Source organism: Pelodiscus sinensis, unplaced genomic scaffold, assembly GCF_049634645.1.
Source record: "Pelodiscus sinensis isolate JC-2024 unplaced genomic scaffold, ASM4963464v1 ctg107, whole genome shotgun sequence".
In the NCBI taxonomy this organism is placed as follows: Eukaryota; Metazoa; Chordata; order Testudines; family Trionychidae; genus Pelodiscus; species Pelodiscus sinensis.
In genome coordinates, this window is record NW_027465981.1 from 25,370 (window position 1) to 42,673 (window position 17,304).

Genomic DNA, 17,304 nt, shown 5'->3' on the forward strand with positions numbered 1-17,304 from the left:
GGGAACCAGAGGGCGCTGTCGCGGGCGGGGGCTGTCGGGGCCGGGGGTGGGAACCAGGGGGTGCTGTCGGGGGCGGGAGCCAGGCGGGGGCTGGCGGGGGTGTGGGAACCTGGGGGCTCTGTCGGGGGCGGGAGCCGGGTGGGGGCTGTCGGGGGCGGGGGTGTGGGAACCAGGGGGGCGGCTGTTCTGGGATGGGGGCTGTCGGGGGCGGGAGCCGGGCGGGGGCTGTCGGGGGCGGGGGTGTGGGAACCAGGGGGCGCTGTCGGGGGCGGGAGCTGGGTGGGGGCTGTCGGGGGTGGGGGTGTGGGAACCAGGGGGGCGGCTGTTCTGGGATGGGGGCTGTCGGGGGCGGGAGCCGGGCAGGGGCTGTCGGGGGTGGGGGTGGGAACCAGGGGGCGCTGTCGGGGGCGGGAGGCGGGCGGGGGCTGTCGGGGGCGGGGGTGGGAACCGGGGGGCGCTGTCGGGGGCCGGAGCCGGGCGGGGGCTGTCGGGGGCGGGGGTGGGAACCGGGGGGCGCTGTCGGCGGCGGGAGCCGGGCGGGGGTTGTAGGGGGCGGGGGTGGGATCCGGGGGGCGCTGTCGGGGGCGGGAGCCGGGCGGGGGTTGTCGGGGGCGGGGGTGGGAACCTGGGGGCGCTGTCGGGGGCGGGAGCCGGGCGGGGGCTGTCGGGGGCGGGGGTGGGAACCGGGGGCGCTGTCGGGGGCGGGAGCCGGGCGGGGGTTGTCGGGGGCGGGGGTGGGATCCGGGGGGCGCTGTCGGGGGCGGGAGCCGGGCGGGGTTTGTCGGGGGCGGGGGTGGGAACCTGGGGGCGCTGTCGGGGGCGGGAGCCGGGCGGGGGCTGTTGGGGGCGGGAGGCAGGCGGGGGTGGGATCCGGGGGGCGCTGTCGGGGGCGGGAACCGGGGGGCGCTGTCGGGGGCGGGGATGGGATCCAGGGGGCGCTGTCGGGGGCGGGAGCCGGGCTGGGGCTGTCGGGGGCGGGGGTGGGAACCTGGGGGCGCTGTCGGGGGCGGGAGCCGGGCGGGGGCTGTTGGGGGCGGGAGGCAGGCGGGGGTGGGATCCGGGGGGCGCTGTCGGGGGCGGGAACCGGGGGGCGCTGTCGGGGGCGGGGATGGGATCCAGGGGGCGCTGTCGGGGGCGGGAGCCGGGCTGGGGCTGTCGGGGGCGGGAGGCGGGCGGGGGCGGGAACCGGGGGGCGCTGTCGGGGGCGGGAGCCGGGCGGGGGCTGTCGGGGGCGGGAGGCGGGCGGGGGCGGGAACCGGGGGGCGTTGTCGGGGGCGGGAGGCGGGCGGGGGCGGGATCCGGGGGGCGCTGTCGGGGGCGGGAGCCGGGCGGGGCTGTCTGCCCTCTCCCCTCAGACTGGGCGTTGTCCTCGGTGCCGTGCAGGTGGGGCACCGGGAGCGCTACGGGCAGGTGCGGAGGATGATGTGCGAGCTGATGGAGAGACGCTCCCAGCTGCTCTCCGGGACGCTCCCCAAGGACGAGCTCCTGGAGCTGAAGAAGGAGGTGACCAGCAAGATCGACTACGGGAACAAGTGAGCACGTGGGGGTCGGCCAGTGGGGCGTGGCGGGAGCCCACAGCCCGGGGGTGGGAGGTGCACGTGTGCCACGCCCAGGGCAGGCAGGGCCCCAGTGTGTGGGGGAGGGCTGTGGTGAGCCCTAACACGAGCCCGTGCTGGCTCTTTCCTGCCCCGCGGGGGCACGGCTGGCTGCGCTGCCAGGGACCGGCGGGCTGGGCTGGGCGTCTGGGGTGCTGCGCCGGGCCCCTGACCTGCGCCCTGGCTCTGCAGGATCCTGGAGCTAGACCTGGTTGTGCGGGACGAGAACGGGAACATCCTGGACCCGGACAGAACCAGCATCATCAGCCTCTTCCAGGCTCACAGGCAGGCCACACGCCTGATCAGTGAGCGCATCCAGGAGGAGATGGTGAGTGCCGGCTCTGGCCCCTCGCCCACGGGGGTCCCCACGCTCCCAGGGCCCTCGAGTCCCGCCCCACTGAAATGAATGGAGATGCCTGTCTCCCAAGCCTGGAAGGGACCCCGAGAGGTCACGAGTCCAGTCCCCTGCCCTCGCAGCAGGACCCAGCACATCCCTGGCAGGGGTCCCCCAGATCCCTGAATGGCCCCTCAAGGATTGAACTCCCACCCCTGGGTGTAGCAGGCCCCTGCTCAAACCACTGAGCTGCCCCTCCCCCCGTCAGGGTGCTAAACACCCCCAAGGACCTTCATTGCCCTCCGCTGGGCCCTCCAGTGCGGCCATGTCCTGTCTGTAGTGACCTGGGGCGCTCCCTGGGGCTCAGGCTTTCCTGCTGCCAGCTGGAGCCAGGCTGGGGAGGGGCCAAGCAGGTGGGAGCCCCTTTGGCCTTGACCTGCCCGTCTCCCCACAGTGCTCCCGGCACAGCGAGCTGGGCTGTGGTGCCCACCTGGCCTCGCCTTCCCACAACCTCTACCTCTGCGTCCGCAACTTCGTGTGCAACATCGGCGAGGAGGCCCAGCTCTTCACGGCGCTCTACGACCCCGGCCAGCAGAAGATGATCAGGTACCGGCCCCAGCAGGAGGCACAGAGGGACGTGCACCTGCTCGGGGGCCTGCCCTGGCCGTGGGCCACAGGGACGTGCTGGGTGCCCTGCTCCTGGCTCAGCCGTTCCCAAACCAGACCCGGAGCCACAGCAGAGCCACCCACGGCTCACCTGGGACATGGCTCAGCCGTTCCCAAACCAGACCCGGAGCCACAGCAGAGCCACCCACGGCTCACCTGGGACATGGCTCAGCCGTTCCCAAACCAGACCCGGAGCCACAGCAGAGCCACCCACGGCTCACCTGGGACATGGCTCAGCCGTTCCCAAACCAGACCCGGAGCCACAGCAGAGCCACCCACGGCTCACCTGGGACATGGCTCAGCCGTTCCCAAACCAGACCCGGAGCCACAGCAGAGCCACCCACGGCTCACCTGGGACATGGCTCGCTGTCCAGGGGGCTGTCCCTCCTCACCTGACTTGGGGTAGCCACCCCTCCCCCAGTCGACCTGGGATCGGGTCCCTACCGACCACGATCCCCCCCCCATGCCTGACCCGTGATCACCCCTCCCCCCGGGTCCTGCAGAGAGGGAATTCACACAGCAGCTCTGCTAAGGGGGACGTGCAGCGCTGGGGGGCGGGGGCGGGCCACGAGCCTGGTTCCCGTCTGGTCTGCACTGGGCGTTACGGGAAGTCGCTCCCCGCGCCACGTGACTAAATACCTGACATGGAGGGACGCTCTGGCCCGGTCGGGTCTTCCCAGTGCCACTGGGCCTCCTGCCCCCGGCCGGCCACGGCCGCAGGGAGCTGGATGCCTGGCTCCTGGCTGGCCTGGCGGTCGCTGACTCTCTGCTTCCCTTGGCAGCGAGAACTATCTGATCCGCTGGGCCAGCACGGGCGTCCCACAAGACATCGAGCTGCTCAACAACCTCAAGGCCATCTTCACGGTGAGCACGAGTGTCCCTGCCCGCCGGCCGGCCAGAGCCCGGGGCCCACACGAGAGACGGACAGCACGATGCCAGCAGGACGGGGACTGCTGCCAGCCTCTCTCAACGCTCCTGCCACCCACCACAGCAGGGCCGCCTTTCCCTGGCCAACCCCAGCGCAGCTGGCCACCGGCCCCCCCCGCCCCACCTGTGCCCCCATGCCCCTCCCTTCCCTCACCGCAGCTGGCCACCGGCCCCCCCCGCCCCACCTGTGCCCCCATGCCTCTCCCTTCCCTCACCGCAGCTGGCCACCGGCCCCCCCCCCGCCCCACCTGTGCCCCCATGCCCCTCCCTTCCCTCACCGCAGCTGGCCACCGGCCCCCCCCGCCCCACCTGTGCCCCCATGCCCCTCCCTTCCCTCACCGCAGCTGGCCACCGGCCCCTCCCCCGCCCCGCCTGTGCCCCCATGCCCCTCCCTTCCCTCAACGCAGCTGGCTACCGGCCCCTCCCCTGCCCCGCCTGTGCCCCCATACCCCTCCCTTCCCCCACCGCAGCTGGGCCACCGGCCCCTCCCCCGCCCCGCCTGTGCCCCCATGCCCCTCCCTTCCCTCACCGCAGCTGGCCACCGGCCCCCCCCGCCCCACCTGTGCCCCCATGCCCCTCCCTTCCCTCACCGCAGCTGGCCACCGGCCCCCCCCGCCCCACCTGTGCCCCCATGCCCCTCCCTTCCCTCACCGCAGCTGGCCACCAGCCCCCCCCGCCCCACCTGTGCCCCCATGCCCCTCCCTTCCCTCACCGCAGCTGGCCACTGGCCCCCCCGCCCCACCTGTGCCCCCATGCCCCTCCCTTCCCTCACCGCAGCTGGCCACCAGCCCCCCCCGCCCCACCTGTGCCCCCATGCCCCTCCCTTCCCTCACCGCAGCTGGCCACCGGCCCCCCCCGCCCCACCTGTGCCCCCATGCCCCTCCCTTCCCTCACCGCAGCTGGCCACCGGCCCCCCCCCGCCCCACCTGTGCCCCCATACCCCTCCCTTCCCTCACCGCAGCTGGCCACCGGCCCCCCCGCCCCACCTGTGCCCCCATGCCCCTCCCTTCCCTCACCGCAGCTGGCCACCAGCCCCCCCCGCCCCACCTGTGCCCCCATGCCCCTCCCTTCCCTCACCGCAGCTGGCCACCGGCCCCCCCCGCCCCACCTGTGCCCCCATGCCCCTCCCTTCCCTCACCGCAGCTGGCCACCAGCCCCCCCCGCCCCACCTGTGCCCCCATGCCCCTCCCTTCCCTCACCGCAGCTGGCCACCGGCCCCCCCCGCCCCACCTGTGCCCCCATGCCCCTCCCTTCCCTCACCGCAGCTGGCCACCGGCCCCTCCCCCGCCCCGCCTGTGCCCCCATGCCCCTCCCTTCCCTCAACGCAGCTGGCCACCGGCCCCTCCCCCGCCCCACCTGTGCCCCCATGCCCCTCCCTTCCCTCAACGCAGCTGGCTACCGGCCCCTCCCCTGCCCCGCCCCACCTGTGCCCCCATACCCCTCCCTTCCCCCACCGCAGCTGGGCCACCAGCCCCTCCCCCGCCCCGCCTGTGCCCCCATGCCCCTCCCTTCCCTCACCGCAGCTGGCCACCGGCCCCCCCCGCCCCACCTGTGCCCCCATACCCCTCCCTTCCCTCAACGCAGCTGGCTACCGGCCCCTCCCCTGCCCCGCCCCACCTGTGCCCCCATACCCCTCCCTTCCCCCACCGCAGCTGGGCCACCAGCCCCTCCCCCGCCCCGCCTGTGCCCCCATGCCCCTCCCTTCCCTCACTGCAGCTGGCCACCGGCCCCTCCCCCGCCCCACCTGTGCCCTCATGCCCCTCCCTTCCCTCACCGCAGCTGGCCACCGGCCCCCCCCGCCCCACCTGTGCCCCCATGCCCCTCCCTTCCCTCACCGCAGCTGGCCACCGGCCCCTCCCCCGCCCCGCCCCACCTGTGCCCCCATGCCCCTCCCTTCCCTCACTGCAGCTGGGCCACCGGCCCCTCCCCCGCCCCCGCCCCTCCTGTGCCCCCATGTCCCTCCCTGCCCTCACCGCAGCTGGGCCACCGGCCCCTCCCCCGCCCCCGCCCCTCCTGTGCCCCCATGTCCCTCCCTTCACTCACTGCAGCTGGGCCACCGGCCCCTCCCCCGCCCCTCCTGTGCCCCCATGTCCCTCCCTTCACTCACTGCAGCTGGCCACCGGCCCCGCCCCTCCCCCACTGCAGCTGGGCCACCGGCCCCTCCCCCATCCCACCTGTGCCCCCATGCTCCTCGCTTCCCGCATTGCAGCTGGGCTGTCATGTCTCCTCCTCCCCTGCCGTGAATGGCCCCAGGCCTCGCTGGTTTGCTAGGTGACTGCTTGTGCTGGTTGGAAAGAAGGGAGAACAGACGTTTTTGGGCCCCCCAGCGTGTTTCTCTCTCCAGTGGACGTGTGTCTACCCGTCAGTACACACCTGCAGTCAGAGGCGTCACCTGACGGTTTACAATGGTCTTTCGGAGCAGTTCTGACGCTGTTCAGGCCATCGTAAAACGAGCAGCCGGGGGTCACACTAGCTCCTGCCACCACCACGTGCCCCTCCAAACCCTTCCTGGGCCCCTTTCCTCTGTGGCACTTGGACACTAGGGCCTGACTGCCCTTCCCTGGCTTTCCTGTGAGCCCGTGGCTGGGCTGTGGTGACCCCTGCTGTCTGGAGCAAGACCCAGCAGGGAAAGCCTCACTAGGCAGAGGTGACGCCAAACCTGTTGAACCAGACACCCCCCATGGAGAGGAACAAAGGAAGGTGGATGCTGCCCTGGCTGGGGGGCAGGGCTGGAAGGGAGTTAGTTAGTTGCTGGCTGGGGGCATGGAGGAGACAGCCTAGGGAAAGGGGCTGGAGTTTAGGGGCCCAGTCTCCCCCATCTCAAGGGGGCCTGAGGCATCCTAGCCCAGCTCTGTGACCAGATTACATCTGTGCTGTATCCTGGAGAGGCAATAAACTCCCTCTATTCCACCGGCTGGTGCAGTCTGTTTGTGCCATTTCGGGGTGCAGGAGACGGAGGACCCCCAACGCGCCGTCACGGGGGTCAAACTCTGGAAAAAGTTGCCGGGGGTTGTGGAATCCCCGTCCCTGGAGACACTGAAGGCAGGTTGGGCAGACACCTGCCAGGGCTGCTCTAGGCGATGCCTGGCCCTACAGGGAGGGCGGGGGACTGGACTTGTGTGACGGCGCGTTGGGGGTCCCCTGTCTCCTGCATCCCGAAATGGCACAAACAGACTGCACCAGCCAGTGGAATAGAGGAAGTTTATTGCCTCTCCAGGATACAGCCCAGCACAGATGGAATCTGGTCAGAGAGCTGGGCTAGGATGCCTCAGGCCCCCTTGAGATGGGGGGAGACTGGGCCCCAAAACTCCAGCCCCTTTCCCTAGGCTGTCTCCTCCATGCTCCCAGACAGCCAGCCAACTAACTCTCTTCCAGCCCTGCCCCCCAGCCAGGGCAGCCTCCACCTCCCTTTGTTCCTCTCCATGGGGGGTGTCTGGCCACTGGTTTGCATAGTGACTCATCCTGTTTTGCTGGGTCGTGGTACCCACGGCAGCCAGTGGGGGTTACCCCAGAGCCAGCAGCATAGAAACCAGCCAGGTACCCCCACTTCGTCACAGTTCTCCCCCCTCCGCGAGCGAACTGAGCAGGGTCACTCCGCTCGTGACCTAGGGAAGTTCGGGTCCTCTGCGTGGGAACCCGCCCTGGGGACATGGGTGCTCCCCTTGACTCGGGCCGGCCGTGGCGAGGCCCCACATGAGCTGGCTTCCCTCTGTCCACTCGCCGCAACGCTCCAGGGCGACTGGCACAGGCCTGTCCCCGGGGGTCACACCCACCCTTCCGCTGGCCTTGATCTCTGGCCAGGGTCTCTCGGGCTGAGGCCATGAGCCCAGCGAGCCTTCTCTGGGCAGCCAGGGCGGCTTCCATCCCCGATGCTCCATCCAGGGAGGACTTCCCCTCCCATAACTCTCTCAGCAAGCCCAGAGGGTCCTCTATCTGGGGTAGAGACCCCCAAGCCGCTTTCCTACTATCTTGGGCCTTCCCGCCCCTCTGGCAGGAGTCACAGGACCGGCAGTACCGCTGCACGGCTGTAAAGATTCCCGGCCAATAGAAGTGCTGGAGCAGCCTCAGCCGGGTGCTCCGGATCCCCCAGTGGCCCCCAACGGGGACGTCGTGGGCCAAATACAGCAGCTTGAGGCGATACTTTCGGGGGACGACCAGCTGCCGCTGGACACCCCATGCCCTCGCCTTCCTGGGGGGAAGCCATTCCCGGAACAGGAGTCCACACTCCCGCAGGAATCTCTCCTGGCCACCTCTCCCCCGGGGCTGAGCTGCACGGAGGCCAGCCTGGTCCCTCAGCCTCTGCAAGGAAGGGTCTGCCTGCACCTCAGCCTGGAATTCAGCTGCTGAGGCAGGGATCGGGACCTGTTCCCCACCTCTGCCTAGCTCCGGAGTCCCAGCCTGGCTGGACCCCGTGTCCACTGGGATGGGACCCTGAGGACGCTGCCAGGAGTCCTTCCCTGGACCCAGGTTGTCAGTCCCCCGCTGGCTCTGGCTCCGGGTAGTGACTAGAGCCCGCTGGGATTCATGGGGCCACCCCTCTAGGTCATTCCCCATCAGCACGTCGGTGGGCAAGTGCGGGTGCACCCCCACTTCCTTGAGGCCCTCCTTGGCCCCCCATTTCAGATGCACCCGGGCTACAGGCACCTTAAATGGGGACCCATCTATGCCCTTCAGGGTCAGCTGCGCGTGGGGTAGTATCCGCTCCGGGGCCACTATGTCGGATCGGGCCAGAGTCACCTCCGCCCCCGTGTCCCAGAAGCCCGTCACCTTCCTCCCATCCACCTCCAGGGGTATGAGGCACTCACTCCGCAGGGGCCGTCCTGCCCCCACACGGTAGACAGAGAAATCCGCCTCCTGAGAATCAGACCTCCCAGGGGAGGAGCACTGAGCATCCTTCCCCTCTCTCTGAGCTGAGGTTTGCCTGCCAGCCCCTGCCTCTGGGGCAGCCTGCCCTTCCTCCCGCCCCAGCCAGTTAACCCTGGAAAGTCCCTGGTCCTGGGACCTGGTGCACTGAGCCCTCTTGTGGCCTTTTTGCCCACAGCGATGGCAAGTTAGGCTTTGGGCTGTCTCTGCCCAGGCCCTGGCTGGTTCTCTGAGGCGCAGACGACCTGTTCCTTGGTCTCGCCCCGTAGTTGACTCCCTCCGTCGCTCAGCCGAGATCCGGTCTCTGCGCGGTTCCCTTTCTCTCCGGGACTCCCGTTCACACCCGGACCGGCTCTCCGTGAACTCATCCGCCAGCCTCCCGGCCTCCTGGGGGTTCTCTGGTCTTCGGTCCTTGAGCCACAGCCTCAGTTTGGGTGGGCACGCTTCATAGAACTGCTCCATCAGGACCAGCTTGAGCAGCTCCTCTGCGGTCTGGGCTCCGACTCCAGACACCCACTTGCGGCCGTATTGCGCCAGGCGGGAGGCCAGATCCACATAGGTCTCCCGTGGCCCTTTCTGTACCCCCCGGAACTTCTTCCTGTACATCTCGGGGGTCAGCCCGAACTTGTGCAGCAGGGCCTCCTTGACTCGGTTGTAATCCCCTGGCTGTAGGTCCTCCAGCTGACTGAGCACTCCGGCCGCCTCCTGGCTCAGTGCGGGGACGAGCTCCTGCAGCCAGTCAGCTGGGGAGACCCATTGCAGTCCACAGGCCCTCTCAAAGGAGCTGAGGAACCCGTCTATGTTGCCCATGTCCTTCAATTGGGCCACCACGAGCCTCTCCAAGCGTCTGGCAGTCCTGGGACCCTGGGGCCCATCCGCACTTGGCGCAGCCGGTGCCCCGCCGGTTCTCCGCTCTGCCTTGGTCAGCTCATGCTGTTGCTGCCTCTCTCGATCCTGGCGGTCCCTTTCTCGATCTTGGCGCTCCTTCTCTCGGTCCTGGCGGTCCCTCTCTCGGTCCTCTGCTTCCAATTCCTTTATCCGCAGCTGGATCTCCAGCAGCCGCAGCTGGATCTCCAGCCGCCGCAGCTCCGCTGGGCTGGCCCCTGCCCTAGATGGGCTGCGGCTTGCAGGCCTCCCGGGAGACGCTGTCTCATCTCTCCGGTGGGTTCCAGCGCTCCTCCCCCTCTCTGAGACTGACACACTCTTGGGGGGGTCTGGCTGCTTCCCCTGGGGACAAGATCCTGGCCCTGTGGCTGGTCATTCTCTTCCAGCTGGGCAATCAGCTGGGCCTTGGTTGCTTTCCGCACAGGCAAGCCCCTCTCTCTGCACAGCCCCACCAGCTCTGCCTTCAAGAGTCGGGCGTAGGCCATCTGCCCGCTGGGCCCCTCGGTGCAGACTCACCAGTCTAGTGCTGCAGCGCCCCACGATTCCAGGGAACCGCTTCGCTCTGTCTCCAGCACGCCTGGCTCCAGGGCTCTTGCTTCTATGGCGCCTTGTCGCTCGCCGCTGGAAGCTCCATCCACGGGGTGCAGTGCATCCCACTTCTGACACCAGTGTGACGGCGCGTTGGGGGTCCCCTGTCTCCTGCACCCCCAAATGGCACAAACAGACTGCACCAGCCGGTGGAATAGAGGAAGTTTATTGCCTCTCCAGGATACAGCACAGCACAGATGTAATCTGGTCACAGAGCTGGGCTAGGATGCCTCAGGCCCCCTTGAGATGGGGGAGACCAGGCCCCTAAACTCCAGCCCCTTTCCCTAGGCTGTCTCCTCCATGCTCCCAGACACCAACTAACCAACACTCTTCCAGCCGTGCCCCCCAGCCAGGGCAGCATCCACCTTCCTTTGTTCCTCTCCATGGGGGGTGTCTGGCCATACTGGTTTGCATAGTGACTCATCCTGTTTTGCTGGGTCGTGGTACCCACGGCAGCCAGTGGGGGTTACCCCAGAGCCAGCAGCATAGAAACCAGCCAGGTACCCCCACTACGTCACAGCTTGACGCCTTGCGAGTCCCTCCCAGTCCTAGGGCTCTGCGATTCTAGGGCCCCTGCATCCCCGCCTCCCCCGCCCCACCCCACCCCGCCATGTCTTTCTGCTGTAGCTGATCCCTCCACCCCGCGCGGCGCTTGGCCCGGGTGAGACGAGGCCGCAGGCACAGGTCCACGCAGAGGGGCTCCAGTCTGGAGTGGCTGAGGGGCTTCGCCCAGCCATGCTCAGTGCCAGAAGCCCTGCGAGGGCTGTTCAGCTTCTCCGCCAACGCTGCCTAGGGCCCATTGAGCCAGAGCCCCACACTTCTCTGCATATGTGTCCCTGCTGCCGGGCCCTCTGGGAACAGTGCACGCTGGGAGATTTTGAAAGGCTGGGGCGGGGGCTAGCCCCCTAGTGCCATGCAGCCCCCATGAGTGGCGTCAGGGCCCCCGGTGTGGGACGTGAGACACTGGCCAGGCCTTTGTGCTCTGTGTGGCCCCTCTCTGAGCTTCTCTCCCTCCCCAGGACCTGGGCAGCAAGGACTTGAAACGAGAGAAACTCTTCTTGGTGTGTCAGATTGTGCGGGTGGGGCGCATGGACCTGAAGGAGACGTACTCCCGGAAATCGAGCACGGGTCTCAGGCGGCCCTTTGGCGTCTCAGGTGAGTGTGGGCCCTGGATCCAGGTGGGGAGGAGGGTACTGACAGTGTGCAGCAGTCCTGCCTTGGGGGGCTGAGTGACAGCTGGAGCTTGTGTCTCAGACTGTGAAACCAGAAGGTACCAGTGTGACCAATGTGATGGCACGTTGGGGGGGTCCCCAACCCTGCACCCACATCCACAGACAGACGAGACTCAGCCGGCAAGTAGAACCCTACAGAGGGGGATAAGAGGAGACAAAGGGGGTATGATAGAGGTCTACAGAGAGGGAGAAGGGGAGATGAAGGGGGTATGATAGAGGTCTACAGAGGGGGATAAGAGGAGATGAAGGGGGATATGATAGAGGTCTATAGAGGGGGATAAAAGGAGACGAAGGGGGATATGATAGAGGTCTACAGAGGGGGATAAGGGGAGATGAAGGGGGTATGATAGAGGTCTACAGAGAGGGAGAAGGGGAGACGAAGGGGGTATGATAGAGGTCTACAGAGAGGGAGAAGGGGAGACGAAGGGGGATATGATAGAGGTCTATAGAGGGGGAGAAGGGGAGATGAAGGGGGATATGATAGAGGTCTACAGAGGGGGATAAGAGGAGACGAAGGGGGATATGATAGAGGTCTACAGAGGGGGATAAGGGGAGATGAAGGGGGTATGATAGAGGTCTACAGAGGGGGATAAGAGGAGACAAAGGGGGGTATGATAGAGGTCTATAGAGGGGGATAAGGGGAGACGAAGGGGGTATGATAGAGGTCTACAGAGGGGGATAAGGGGAGACAAAGGGGATATGATAGAGGTCTACAGAGGGGGATGTGACGGCGCGTTGGGGGTTCCCCGTCTCCTGCACCCCGAAATGGCACAAACAGACTGCACCAGCCAGTGGAATTGAGGGTGGTTTATTGCTCCTCCAGCACAGCGCAGCACAGATGTAATCTGGTCACAGTAACTGGGCTAGGATGCCTCAGGCCCCCTTGAGATGGGGGAGACTGGGCCCCTAAACTCCAGCCCCTTCTCCTAGGCTCTCCTCCATGCCCTCCGACAGCCAGCAACCAACCCACTAACTTCCAGCCCTGCCCCCCAGCCAAGGCAGCATTCCACCTTCCTTTGTTCCTCTCCATGGGGGGTGTCTGGCCACTGGTTTGCATAGTGACTCATCCTGTTTTGCTGGGTCGTGGTCCCCACGGCAGCCAGTGGGGGTTCCCCCAGAGCCAGCAGCATAGAAACCAGCCAGGTACCCCCACTACGTCACAGTTCTCCCCCCTCCGAGAGCGAACTGAGCAGGGTCACTCCGCTCGTGACCTAGGGAAGTTCGGGTCCTCTGCGTGGGAACCCGCCCTGGGGACATGGGTGCTCCCCTTGACTCGGGCCGGCCGTGGCAAGGCCCCACATGAATTGGCTTCCCTCTGTCCATTCGCCGCCCCGCTCCAGGGTGACTGGCCCAGGCCTGTCCTCGGGGGTCACACCCACCCTTCCGCTGGCCTTGATCTCTGGCCGGGGTCTGTCGGGCCGGGGCCATGAGCCCAGCGAGCCTTCTCTGGACAGCCAGGGCGGCTTCCACCCCCGATGCTCCATCCAGGGAGGACTTCCCCTCCCATAACTCTCTCAGCCAGCCCAGAGGGTCTATCTGGGGTAGAGACCCCCAAGCCGCTTTCCTCCTGTCTTGGGCCTTCCCGCCCCTCTGGCAGGAGTCACAGGACCGGCAGTACCGCTGCACGGCTGTAAAGATTCCCGGCCAATAGAAGTGCTGGAGCAGCCTCAGCCGGGTGCTCCGGATCCCCCGGTGGCCCCCAACGGGGGAATCGTGGGCCAAATACAGCAGCTTGAGGCGATACTTTCGGGGGACGACCAGCTGCCGCTCTACCCTCCATGCCCTCACCTTCCTGGGGGGGAGCCACTCACGGAACAGGAGCCCACGCTCCCGCAGGAATCTCTCCTGGCCACCTCTCCCCCGGGGCTGAGCTGCACGGAGGCCAGCCTGGTCCCTCAGTCTCTGCAAGGAGGGGTCTGCCTGCACCTCAGCCTGGAATTCAGCTGCTGAGGCAGGGATCGGGACCTGTCCCCCACCTCTGCCTAGGTCCGGAGTCCCAGCCTGGCTGGACCCCGTGTCCACTGGGATGGGACCCTGAGGACGCTGCCAGGAGTCCTTCCCTGGACCCACGTTGTCAGCCCCCCGCTGGCTCTGGCTCCGGGTAGTGACTAGAGCCCGCTGGGATTCGTGGGGCCACTCCTCTAGGTCGTTCCCCATCAGCACCTCGGTGGGCAAGTGCGGGTGCACCCCCACTTCCTTGAGGCCCTCCTTGGCCCCCCATTTCAGATGCACCCTGGCTACAGGCACCTTAAACGGGGACCCGTCTATGCCCTTCAGGGTCAGCTGCGCGTGGGGTAGTATCCGCTCTGGGGCCACTATGTCGGATCGGGCCAGAGTCACCTCCGCCCCCGTGTCCCAGAAGCCCGTCACCTTCCTACCATCCACCTCCAGGGGTATGAGGCACTCGCTCCGCAGGGGCCGTCCTGCCCCCACCCGGTACACGGAGAAATCCGCCTCCTGAGAATCAGACCTCCCAGGGGAGGTGCACTGAGCATCCTTCCCCTCTCTCTGAGCTGAGGTTTGCCTGCCAGCCCCTGCCTTTGGGGCAGCCTGCCCTTCCTCCCGCCCCAGCCAGTTAACCCTGGAAAGTCCCCGGTCCTGGGACCTGGTGCACTGAGCCCTCTTGTGGCCTTTTTGCCCACAGCGCTGGCAAGTTAGGCTTTGGGCTGTCTCTGTCCAGGCCCTGGCTGGTTCTCTGGGGCGCAGACGACCTGTTCCTTGGTCTCGCCCCGTAGTTGACTCCCTCCGTCGCTCAGCCGAGATCCGGTCTCTGCGCGGTTCCCTTTCTCTCTGGGACTCCCGTTCACACCCGGACCGGCTCTCCGTGAACTCGTCCGCCAGTCTCCCGGCCTCCTGGGGGTTCTCTGGTCTCCGGTCCTTGAGCCACAGCCTCAGTTTGGGTGGGCACGCTTCATAGAACTGCTCCATCATGACCAGCTTGAGCAGCTCCTCTGCGGTCTGGGCTCCGACTCCAGACACCCACTTGCGGCAGTATTGCGCCAGGCGGGAGGCCAGGTCCACATAGGTCTCCCGTGGCCCTTTCTGTACCCCCCGGAACTTCTTCCTGTACATCTCGGGGGTCAGCCCGAACTTGTGCAGCAGGGCCTCCTTGACTCGGTTGTAATCCCCTGGCTGTAGGTCCTCCAGCTGACTGAGCACTCCGGCCGCCTCCTGGCTCAGTGCGGGGACGAGCTCCTGCAGCCAGTCAGCTGGGGGAACCCGTTGCAGTCCACAGGCCCTCTCAAAGGAGCTGAGGAACCCGTCTATGTCACCCATGTCCTTCAATTGGGCCACCACGAGCCTCTCCAAGTGGCTGGCAGCCCTGGGACCTTGGGGCCCATCCGCACTTGGCGCAGCCGGTGCCCCGCCGGTTCTCCGCTCTGCCATGGCCAGCTCATGCTGTCGCTGCCTCTCTCGATCTTGGCGCTCCTTCTCTCGGTCCTCTACTTCCAATTCCCTGATCCGCAGCTGGATCTCCAGCCGCCGCAGCTCCGCTGGGCTGGCCCCTGCCCTAGATGGGCTACGGCTTGCAGGCCTCCCGGGAGACGCTGTCTCATCTCTCCGTTGGGTTCCAGCGCTCCTCCCCCTCTCTGAGCCTGACACACTCTCAGGGGAGGTCTGGCTGCTTCCCCTGGGGACAAGATCCTGGCCCTGTGGCTGGTCATTCTCTTCCAGCTGGGTAATCAGCTGGGCCTTGGTTGCTTTCCGCACAGGCAAGCCCCTCTCTCTGCACAGCCCCACCAGCTCTGCCTTCAAGAGTCGGGCGTAGGCCATCTGCCCGCTGGGCCCCTCGGTGCAGACTCACCAGTCTAGTGCTGCAGCGCCCCACGATTCCCAGGAACCGCTTCGCTCTGTCTCCAGTACGCCTGGCTCCAGGGCTCTTGCTTCTACTGCGCCTTGTCGCTTGCCGCTGGGAGCTTCATCCACGGGGTGCAGTGCATCCCACTTCTGACACCAGTGTGACGGCGCGTTGGGGGTTCCCCGTCTCCTGCACCCCGAAATGGCACAAACAGACTGCACCAGCCAATGGAATTGAGGGTGGTTTATTGCTCCTCCAGCACAGCGCAGCACAGATGTAATCTGGTCACAGTAACTGGGCTAGGATGCCTCAGGCCCCCTTGAGATGGGGGAGACTGGGCCCCTAAACTCCAGCCCCTTCTCCTAGGCTCTCCTCCATGCCCTCCGACAGCCAGCAACCAACCCACTAACTTCCAGCCCTGCCCCCCAGCCAAGGCAGCATTCCACCTTCCTTTGTTCCTCTCCATGGGGGGTGTCTGGCCACTGGTTTGCATAGTGACTCATCCTGTTTTGCTGGGTCGTGGTCCCCACGGCAGCCAGTGGGGGTTCCCCCAGAGCCAGCAGCATAGAAACCAGCCAGGTACCCCCACTACGTCACAGGGGATAAGAGGAGATGAAGGGGGATATGATAGAGGTCTATAGAGGGGGATAAGGGGAGACAAAGGGGGTATGATAGAGGTCTATAGAGGGGGATAAGGGGAGACGAAGGGGGTATGATAGTGGTCTACAGAGAGGGAGAAGGGGAGACGAAGGGGGTATGATAGAGGTCTACAGAGGGGGATAAGAGGAGACGAAGGGGGTATGATAGATGTCTACAGAGAGGGAGAAGGGGAGACGAAGGGGGATATGATAGAGGTCTATAGAGGGGGATAAGAGCAGACGAAGGGGGATATGATAGAGGTCTATAGAGGGGGAGAAGGGGAGACGAAGGGGGTATGATAGAGGTCTACAGAGAGGGAGAAGGGGAGACGAAGGGGGATATGATAGAGGTCTACAGAGAGGGAGAAGGGGAGACGAAGGGGGTATGATAGAGGTCTACAGAGAGGGAGAAGGGGAGATGAAGGGGGATATGATAGAGGTCTATAGAGGGGGAGAAGGGGAGACGAAGGGGGTATGATAGAGGTCTATAGAGGGGGATAAGAGGAGACGAAGGGGGTATGATAGAGGTCTGCAGAGGGGGATAAGAGGAGACGAAGGGGGTATGATAGAGGTCTATAGAGGGGGAGAAGGGGAGACGAAGGGGGTATGATAGAGGTCTACAGAGAGGGAGAAGGGGAGACGAAGGGGGTATGATAGAGGTCTACAGAGAGGGAGAAGGGGAGACGAAGGGGGTATGATAGAGGTCTATAGAGGGGGAGAAGGGGAGACAAAGGGGGTATGATAGAGGTCTACAGAGAGGGAGAAGGGGAGACAAAGGGGGTATGATAGAGGTCTACAGAGAGGGAGAAGGGGAGACAAAGGGGGTATGATAGAGGTCTACAGAGAGGGAGAAGGGGAGACGAAGGGGGATATGATAGAGGTCTATAGAGGGGGATAAGAGGAGACGAAGGGGGATATGATAGAGGTCTATAGAGGGGGAGAAGGGGAGACGAAGGGGGTATGATAGAGGTCTATAGAGGGGGATAAGAGGAGACGAAGGGGGATATGATAGAGGTCTATAGAGGGGGATAAGGGGAGACGAAGGGGGTATGATAGAGGTCTACAGAGAGGGAGAAGGGGAGACGAAGGGGGATATGATAGAGGTCTATAGAGGGGGAGAAGGGGAGACAAAGGGGGATATGTATCAGAGGGGTAGCCGTGTTAGTCTGGATCTGCAAAAGTGACAAGGAGTCCTGTGGCACCTTAGGGTATGTCTACACTACCACCATAATTCGAACTAGGGTGGTTAATGTAGGCAACCGAAGTTGCAAATGAAGCCCGGGATTTAAATATCCTGGGTTTCATTTGCATCTTGCCGGGCGCCACCATTTTTAAAGCCCCGGCAGTTCGGACTCAGTGCCCGCGGCTACACGCAGCACGGAGTAGGTAGTTCGGATTAGGCTCTCTAATCCGAACTACCGTTACTCCTCGTGTTAGAGAGCCTAATCCGAACTACCTACTCTGTGCCGCGTGTAGCCGCGCTGCACGGGGTTTGAACCAGCGGGGTTTTAAAAATGGCGGCGCCCCTCTTATGCAAATGAAGCCTGGGAAATTCAAATCCCGGGCTTCATTTGCAAGTGCGGTATGCCTACATTACCCCGCTAGTTCAAAATAGGAGGGTAGTGTAGACATACCCTTAGAGACTAACAGAAGTGTTGGAGCATAAGCTTTCGTGGGCAAAGACCCACTTCAGCAGATGCATGTAGTGGAAATTTCCAGAGACAGAATGAGGCTAGAGATAAGGAGGTTAATTCAGTCAAGGAGGGTGAGGCCCACT

At 65.5% G+C, this 17,304-nt stretch overlaps 1 protein-coding gene across 2 annotated transcripts in view; it reads left to right on the forward strand.

Annotated features, from left to right (window-relative positions):
- LOC102455798 (dedicator of cytokinesis protein 2-like) overlaps nucleotides 1-17,304 on the forward strand; it is a 336,752-nt gene that overhangs the window by 18,764 nt on the left and 300,684 nt on the right. For both annotated transcript variants that reach the window (XM_075917669.1, XM_075917670.1), the window contains exons 6-10: nucleotides 1,384-1,532; nucleotides 1,788-1,923; nucleotides 2,384-2,535; nucleotides 3,378-3,459; nucleotides 10,878-11,013. In XM_075917669.1, coding sequence (XP_075773784.1) covers nucleotides 1,384-1,532; nucleotides 1,788-1,923; nucleotides 2,384-2,535; nucleotides 3,378-3,459; nucleotides 10,878-11,013 — 655 coding nt within the window. The remainder of the gene's footprint in view (nucleotides 1-1,383; nucleotides 1,533-1,787; nucleotides 1,924-2,383; nucleotides 2,536-3,377; nucleotides 3,460-10,877; nucleotides 11,014-17,304) is intronic.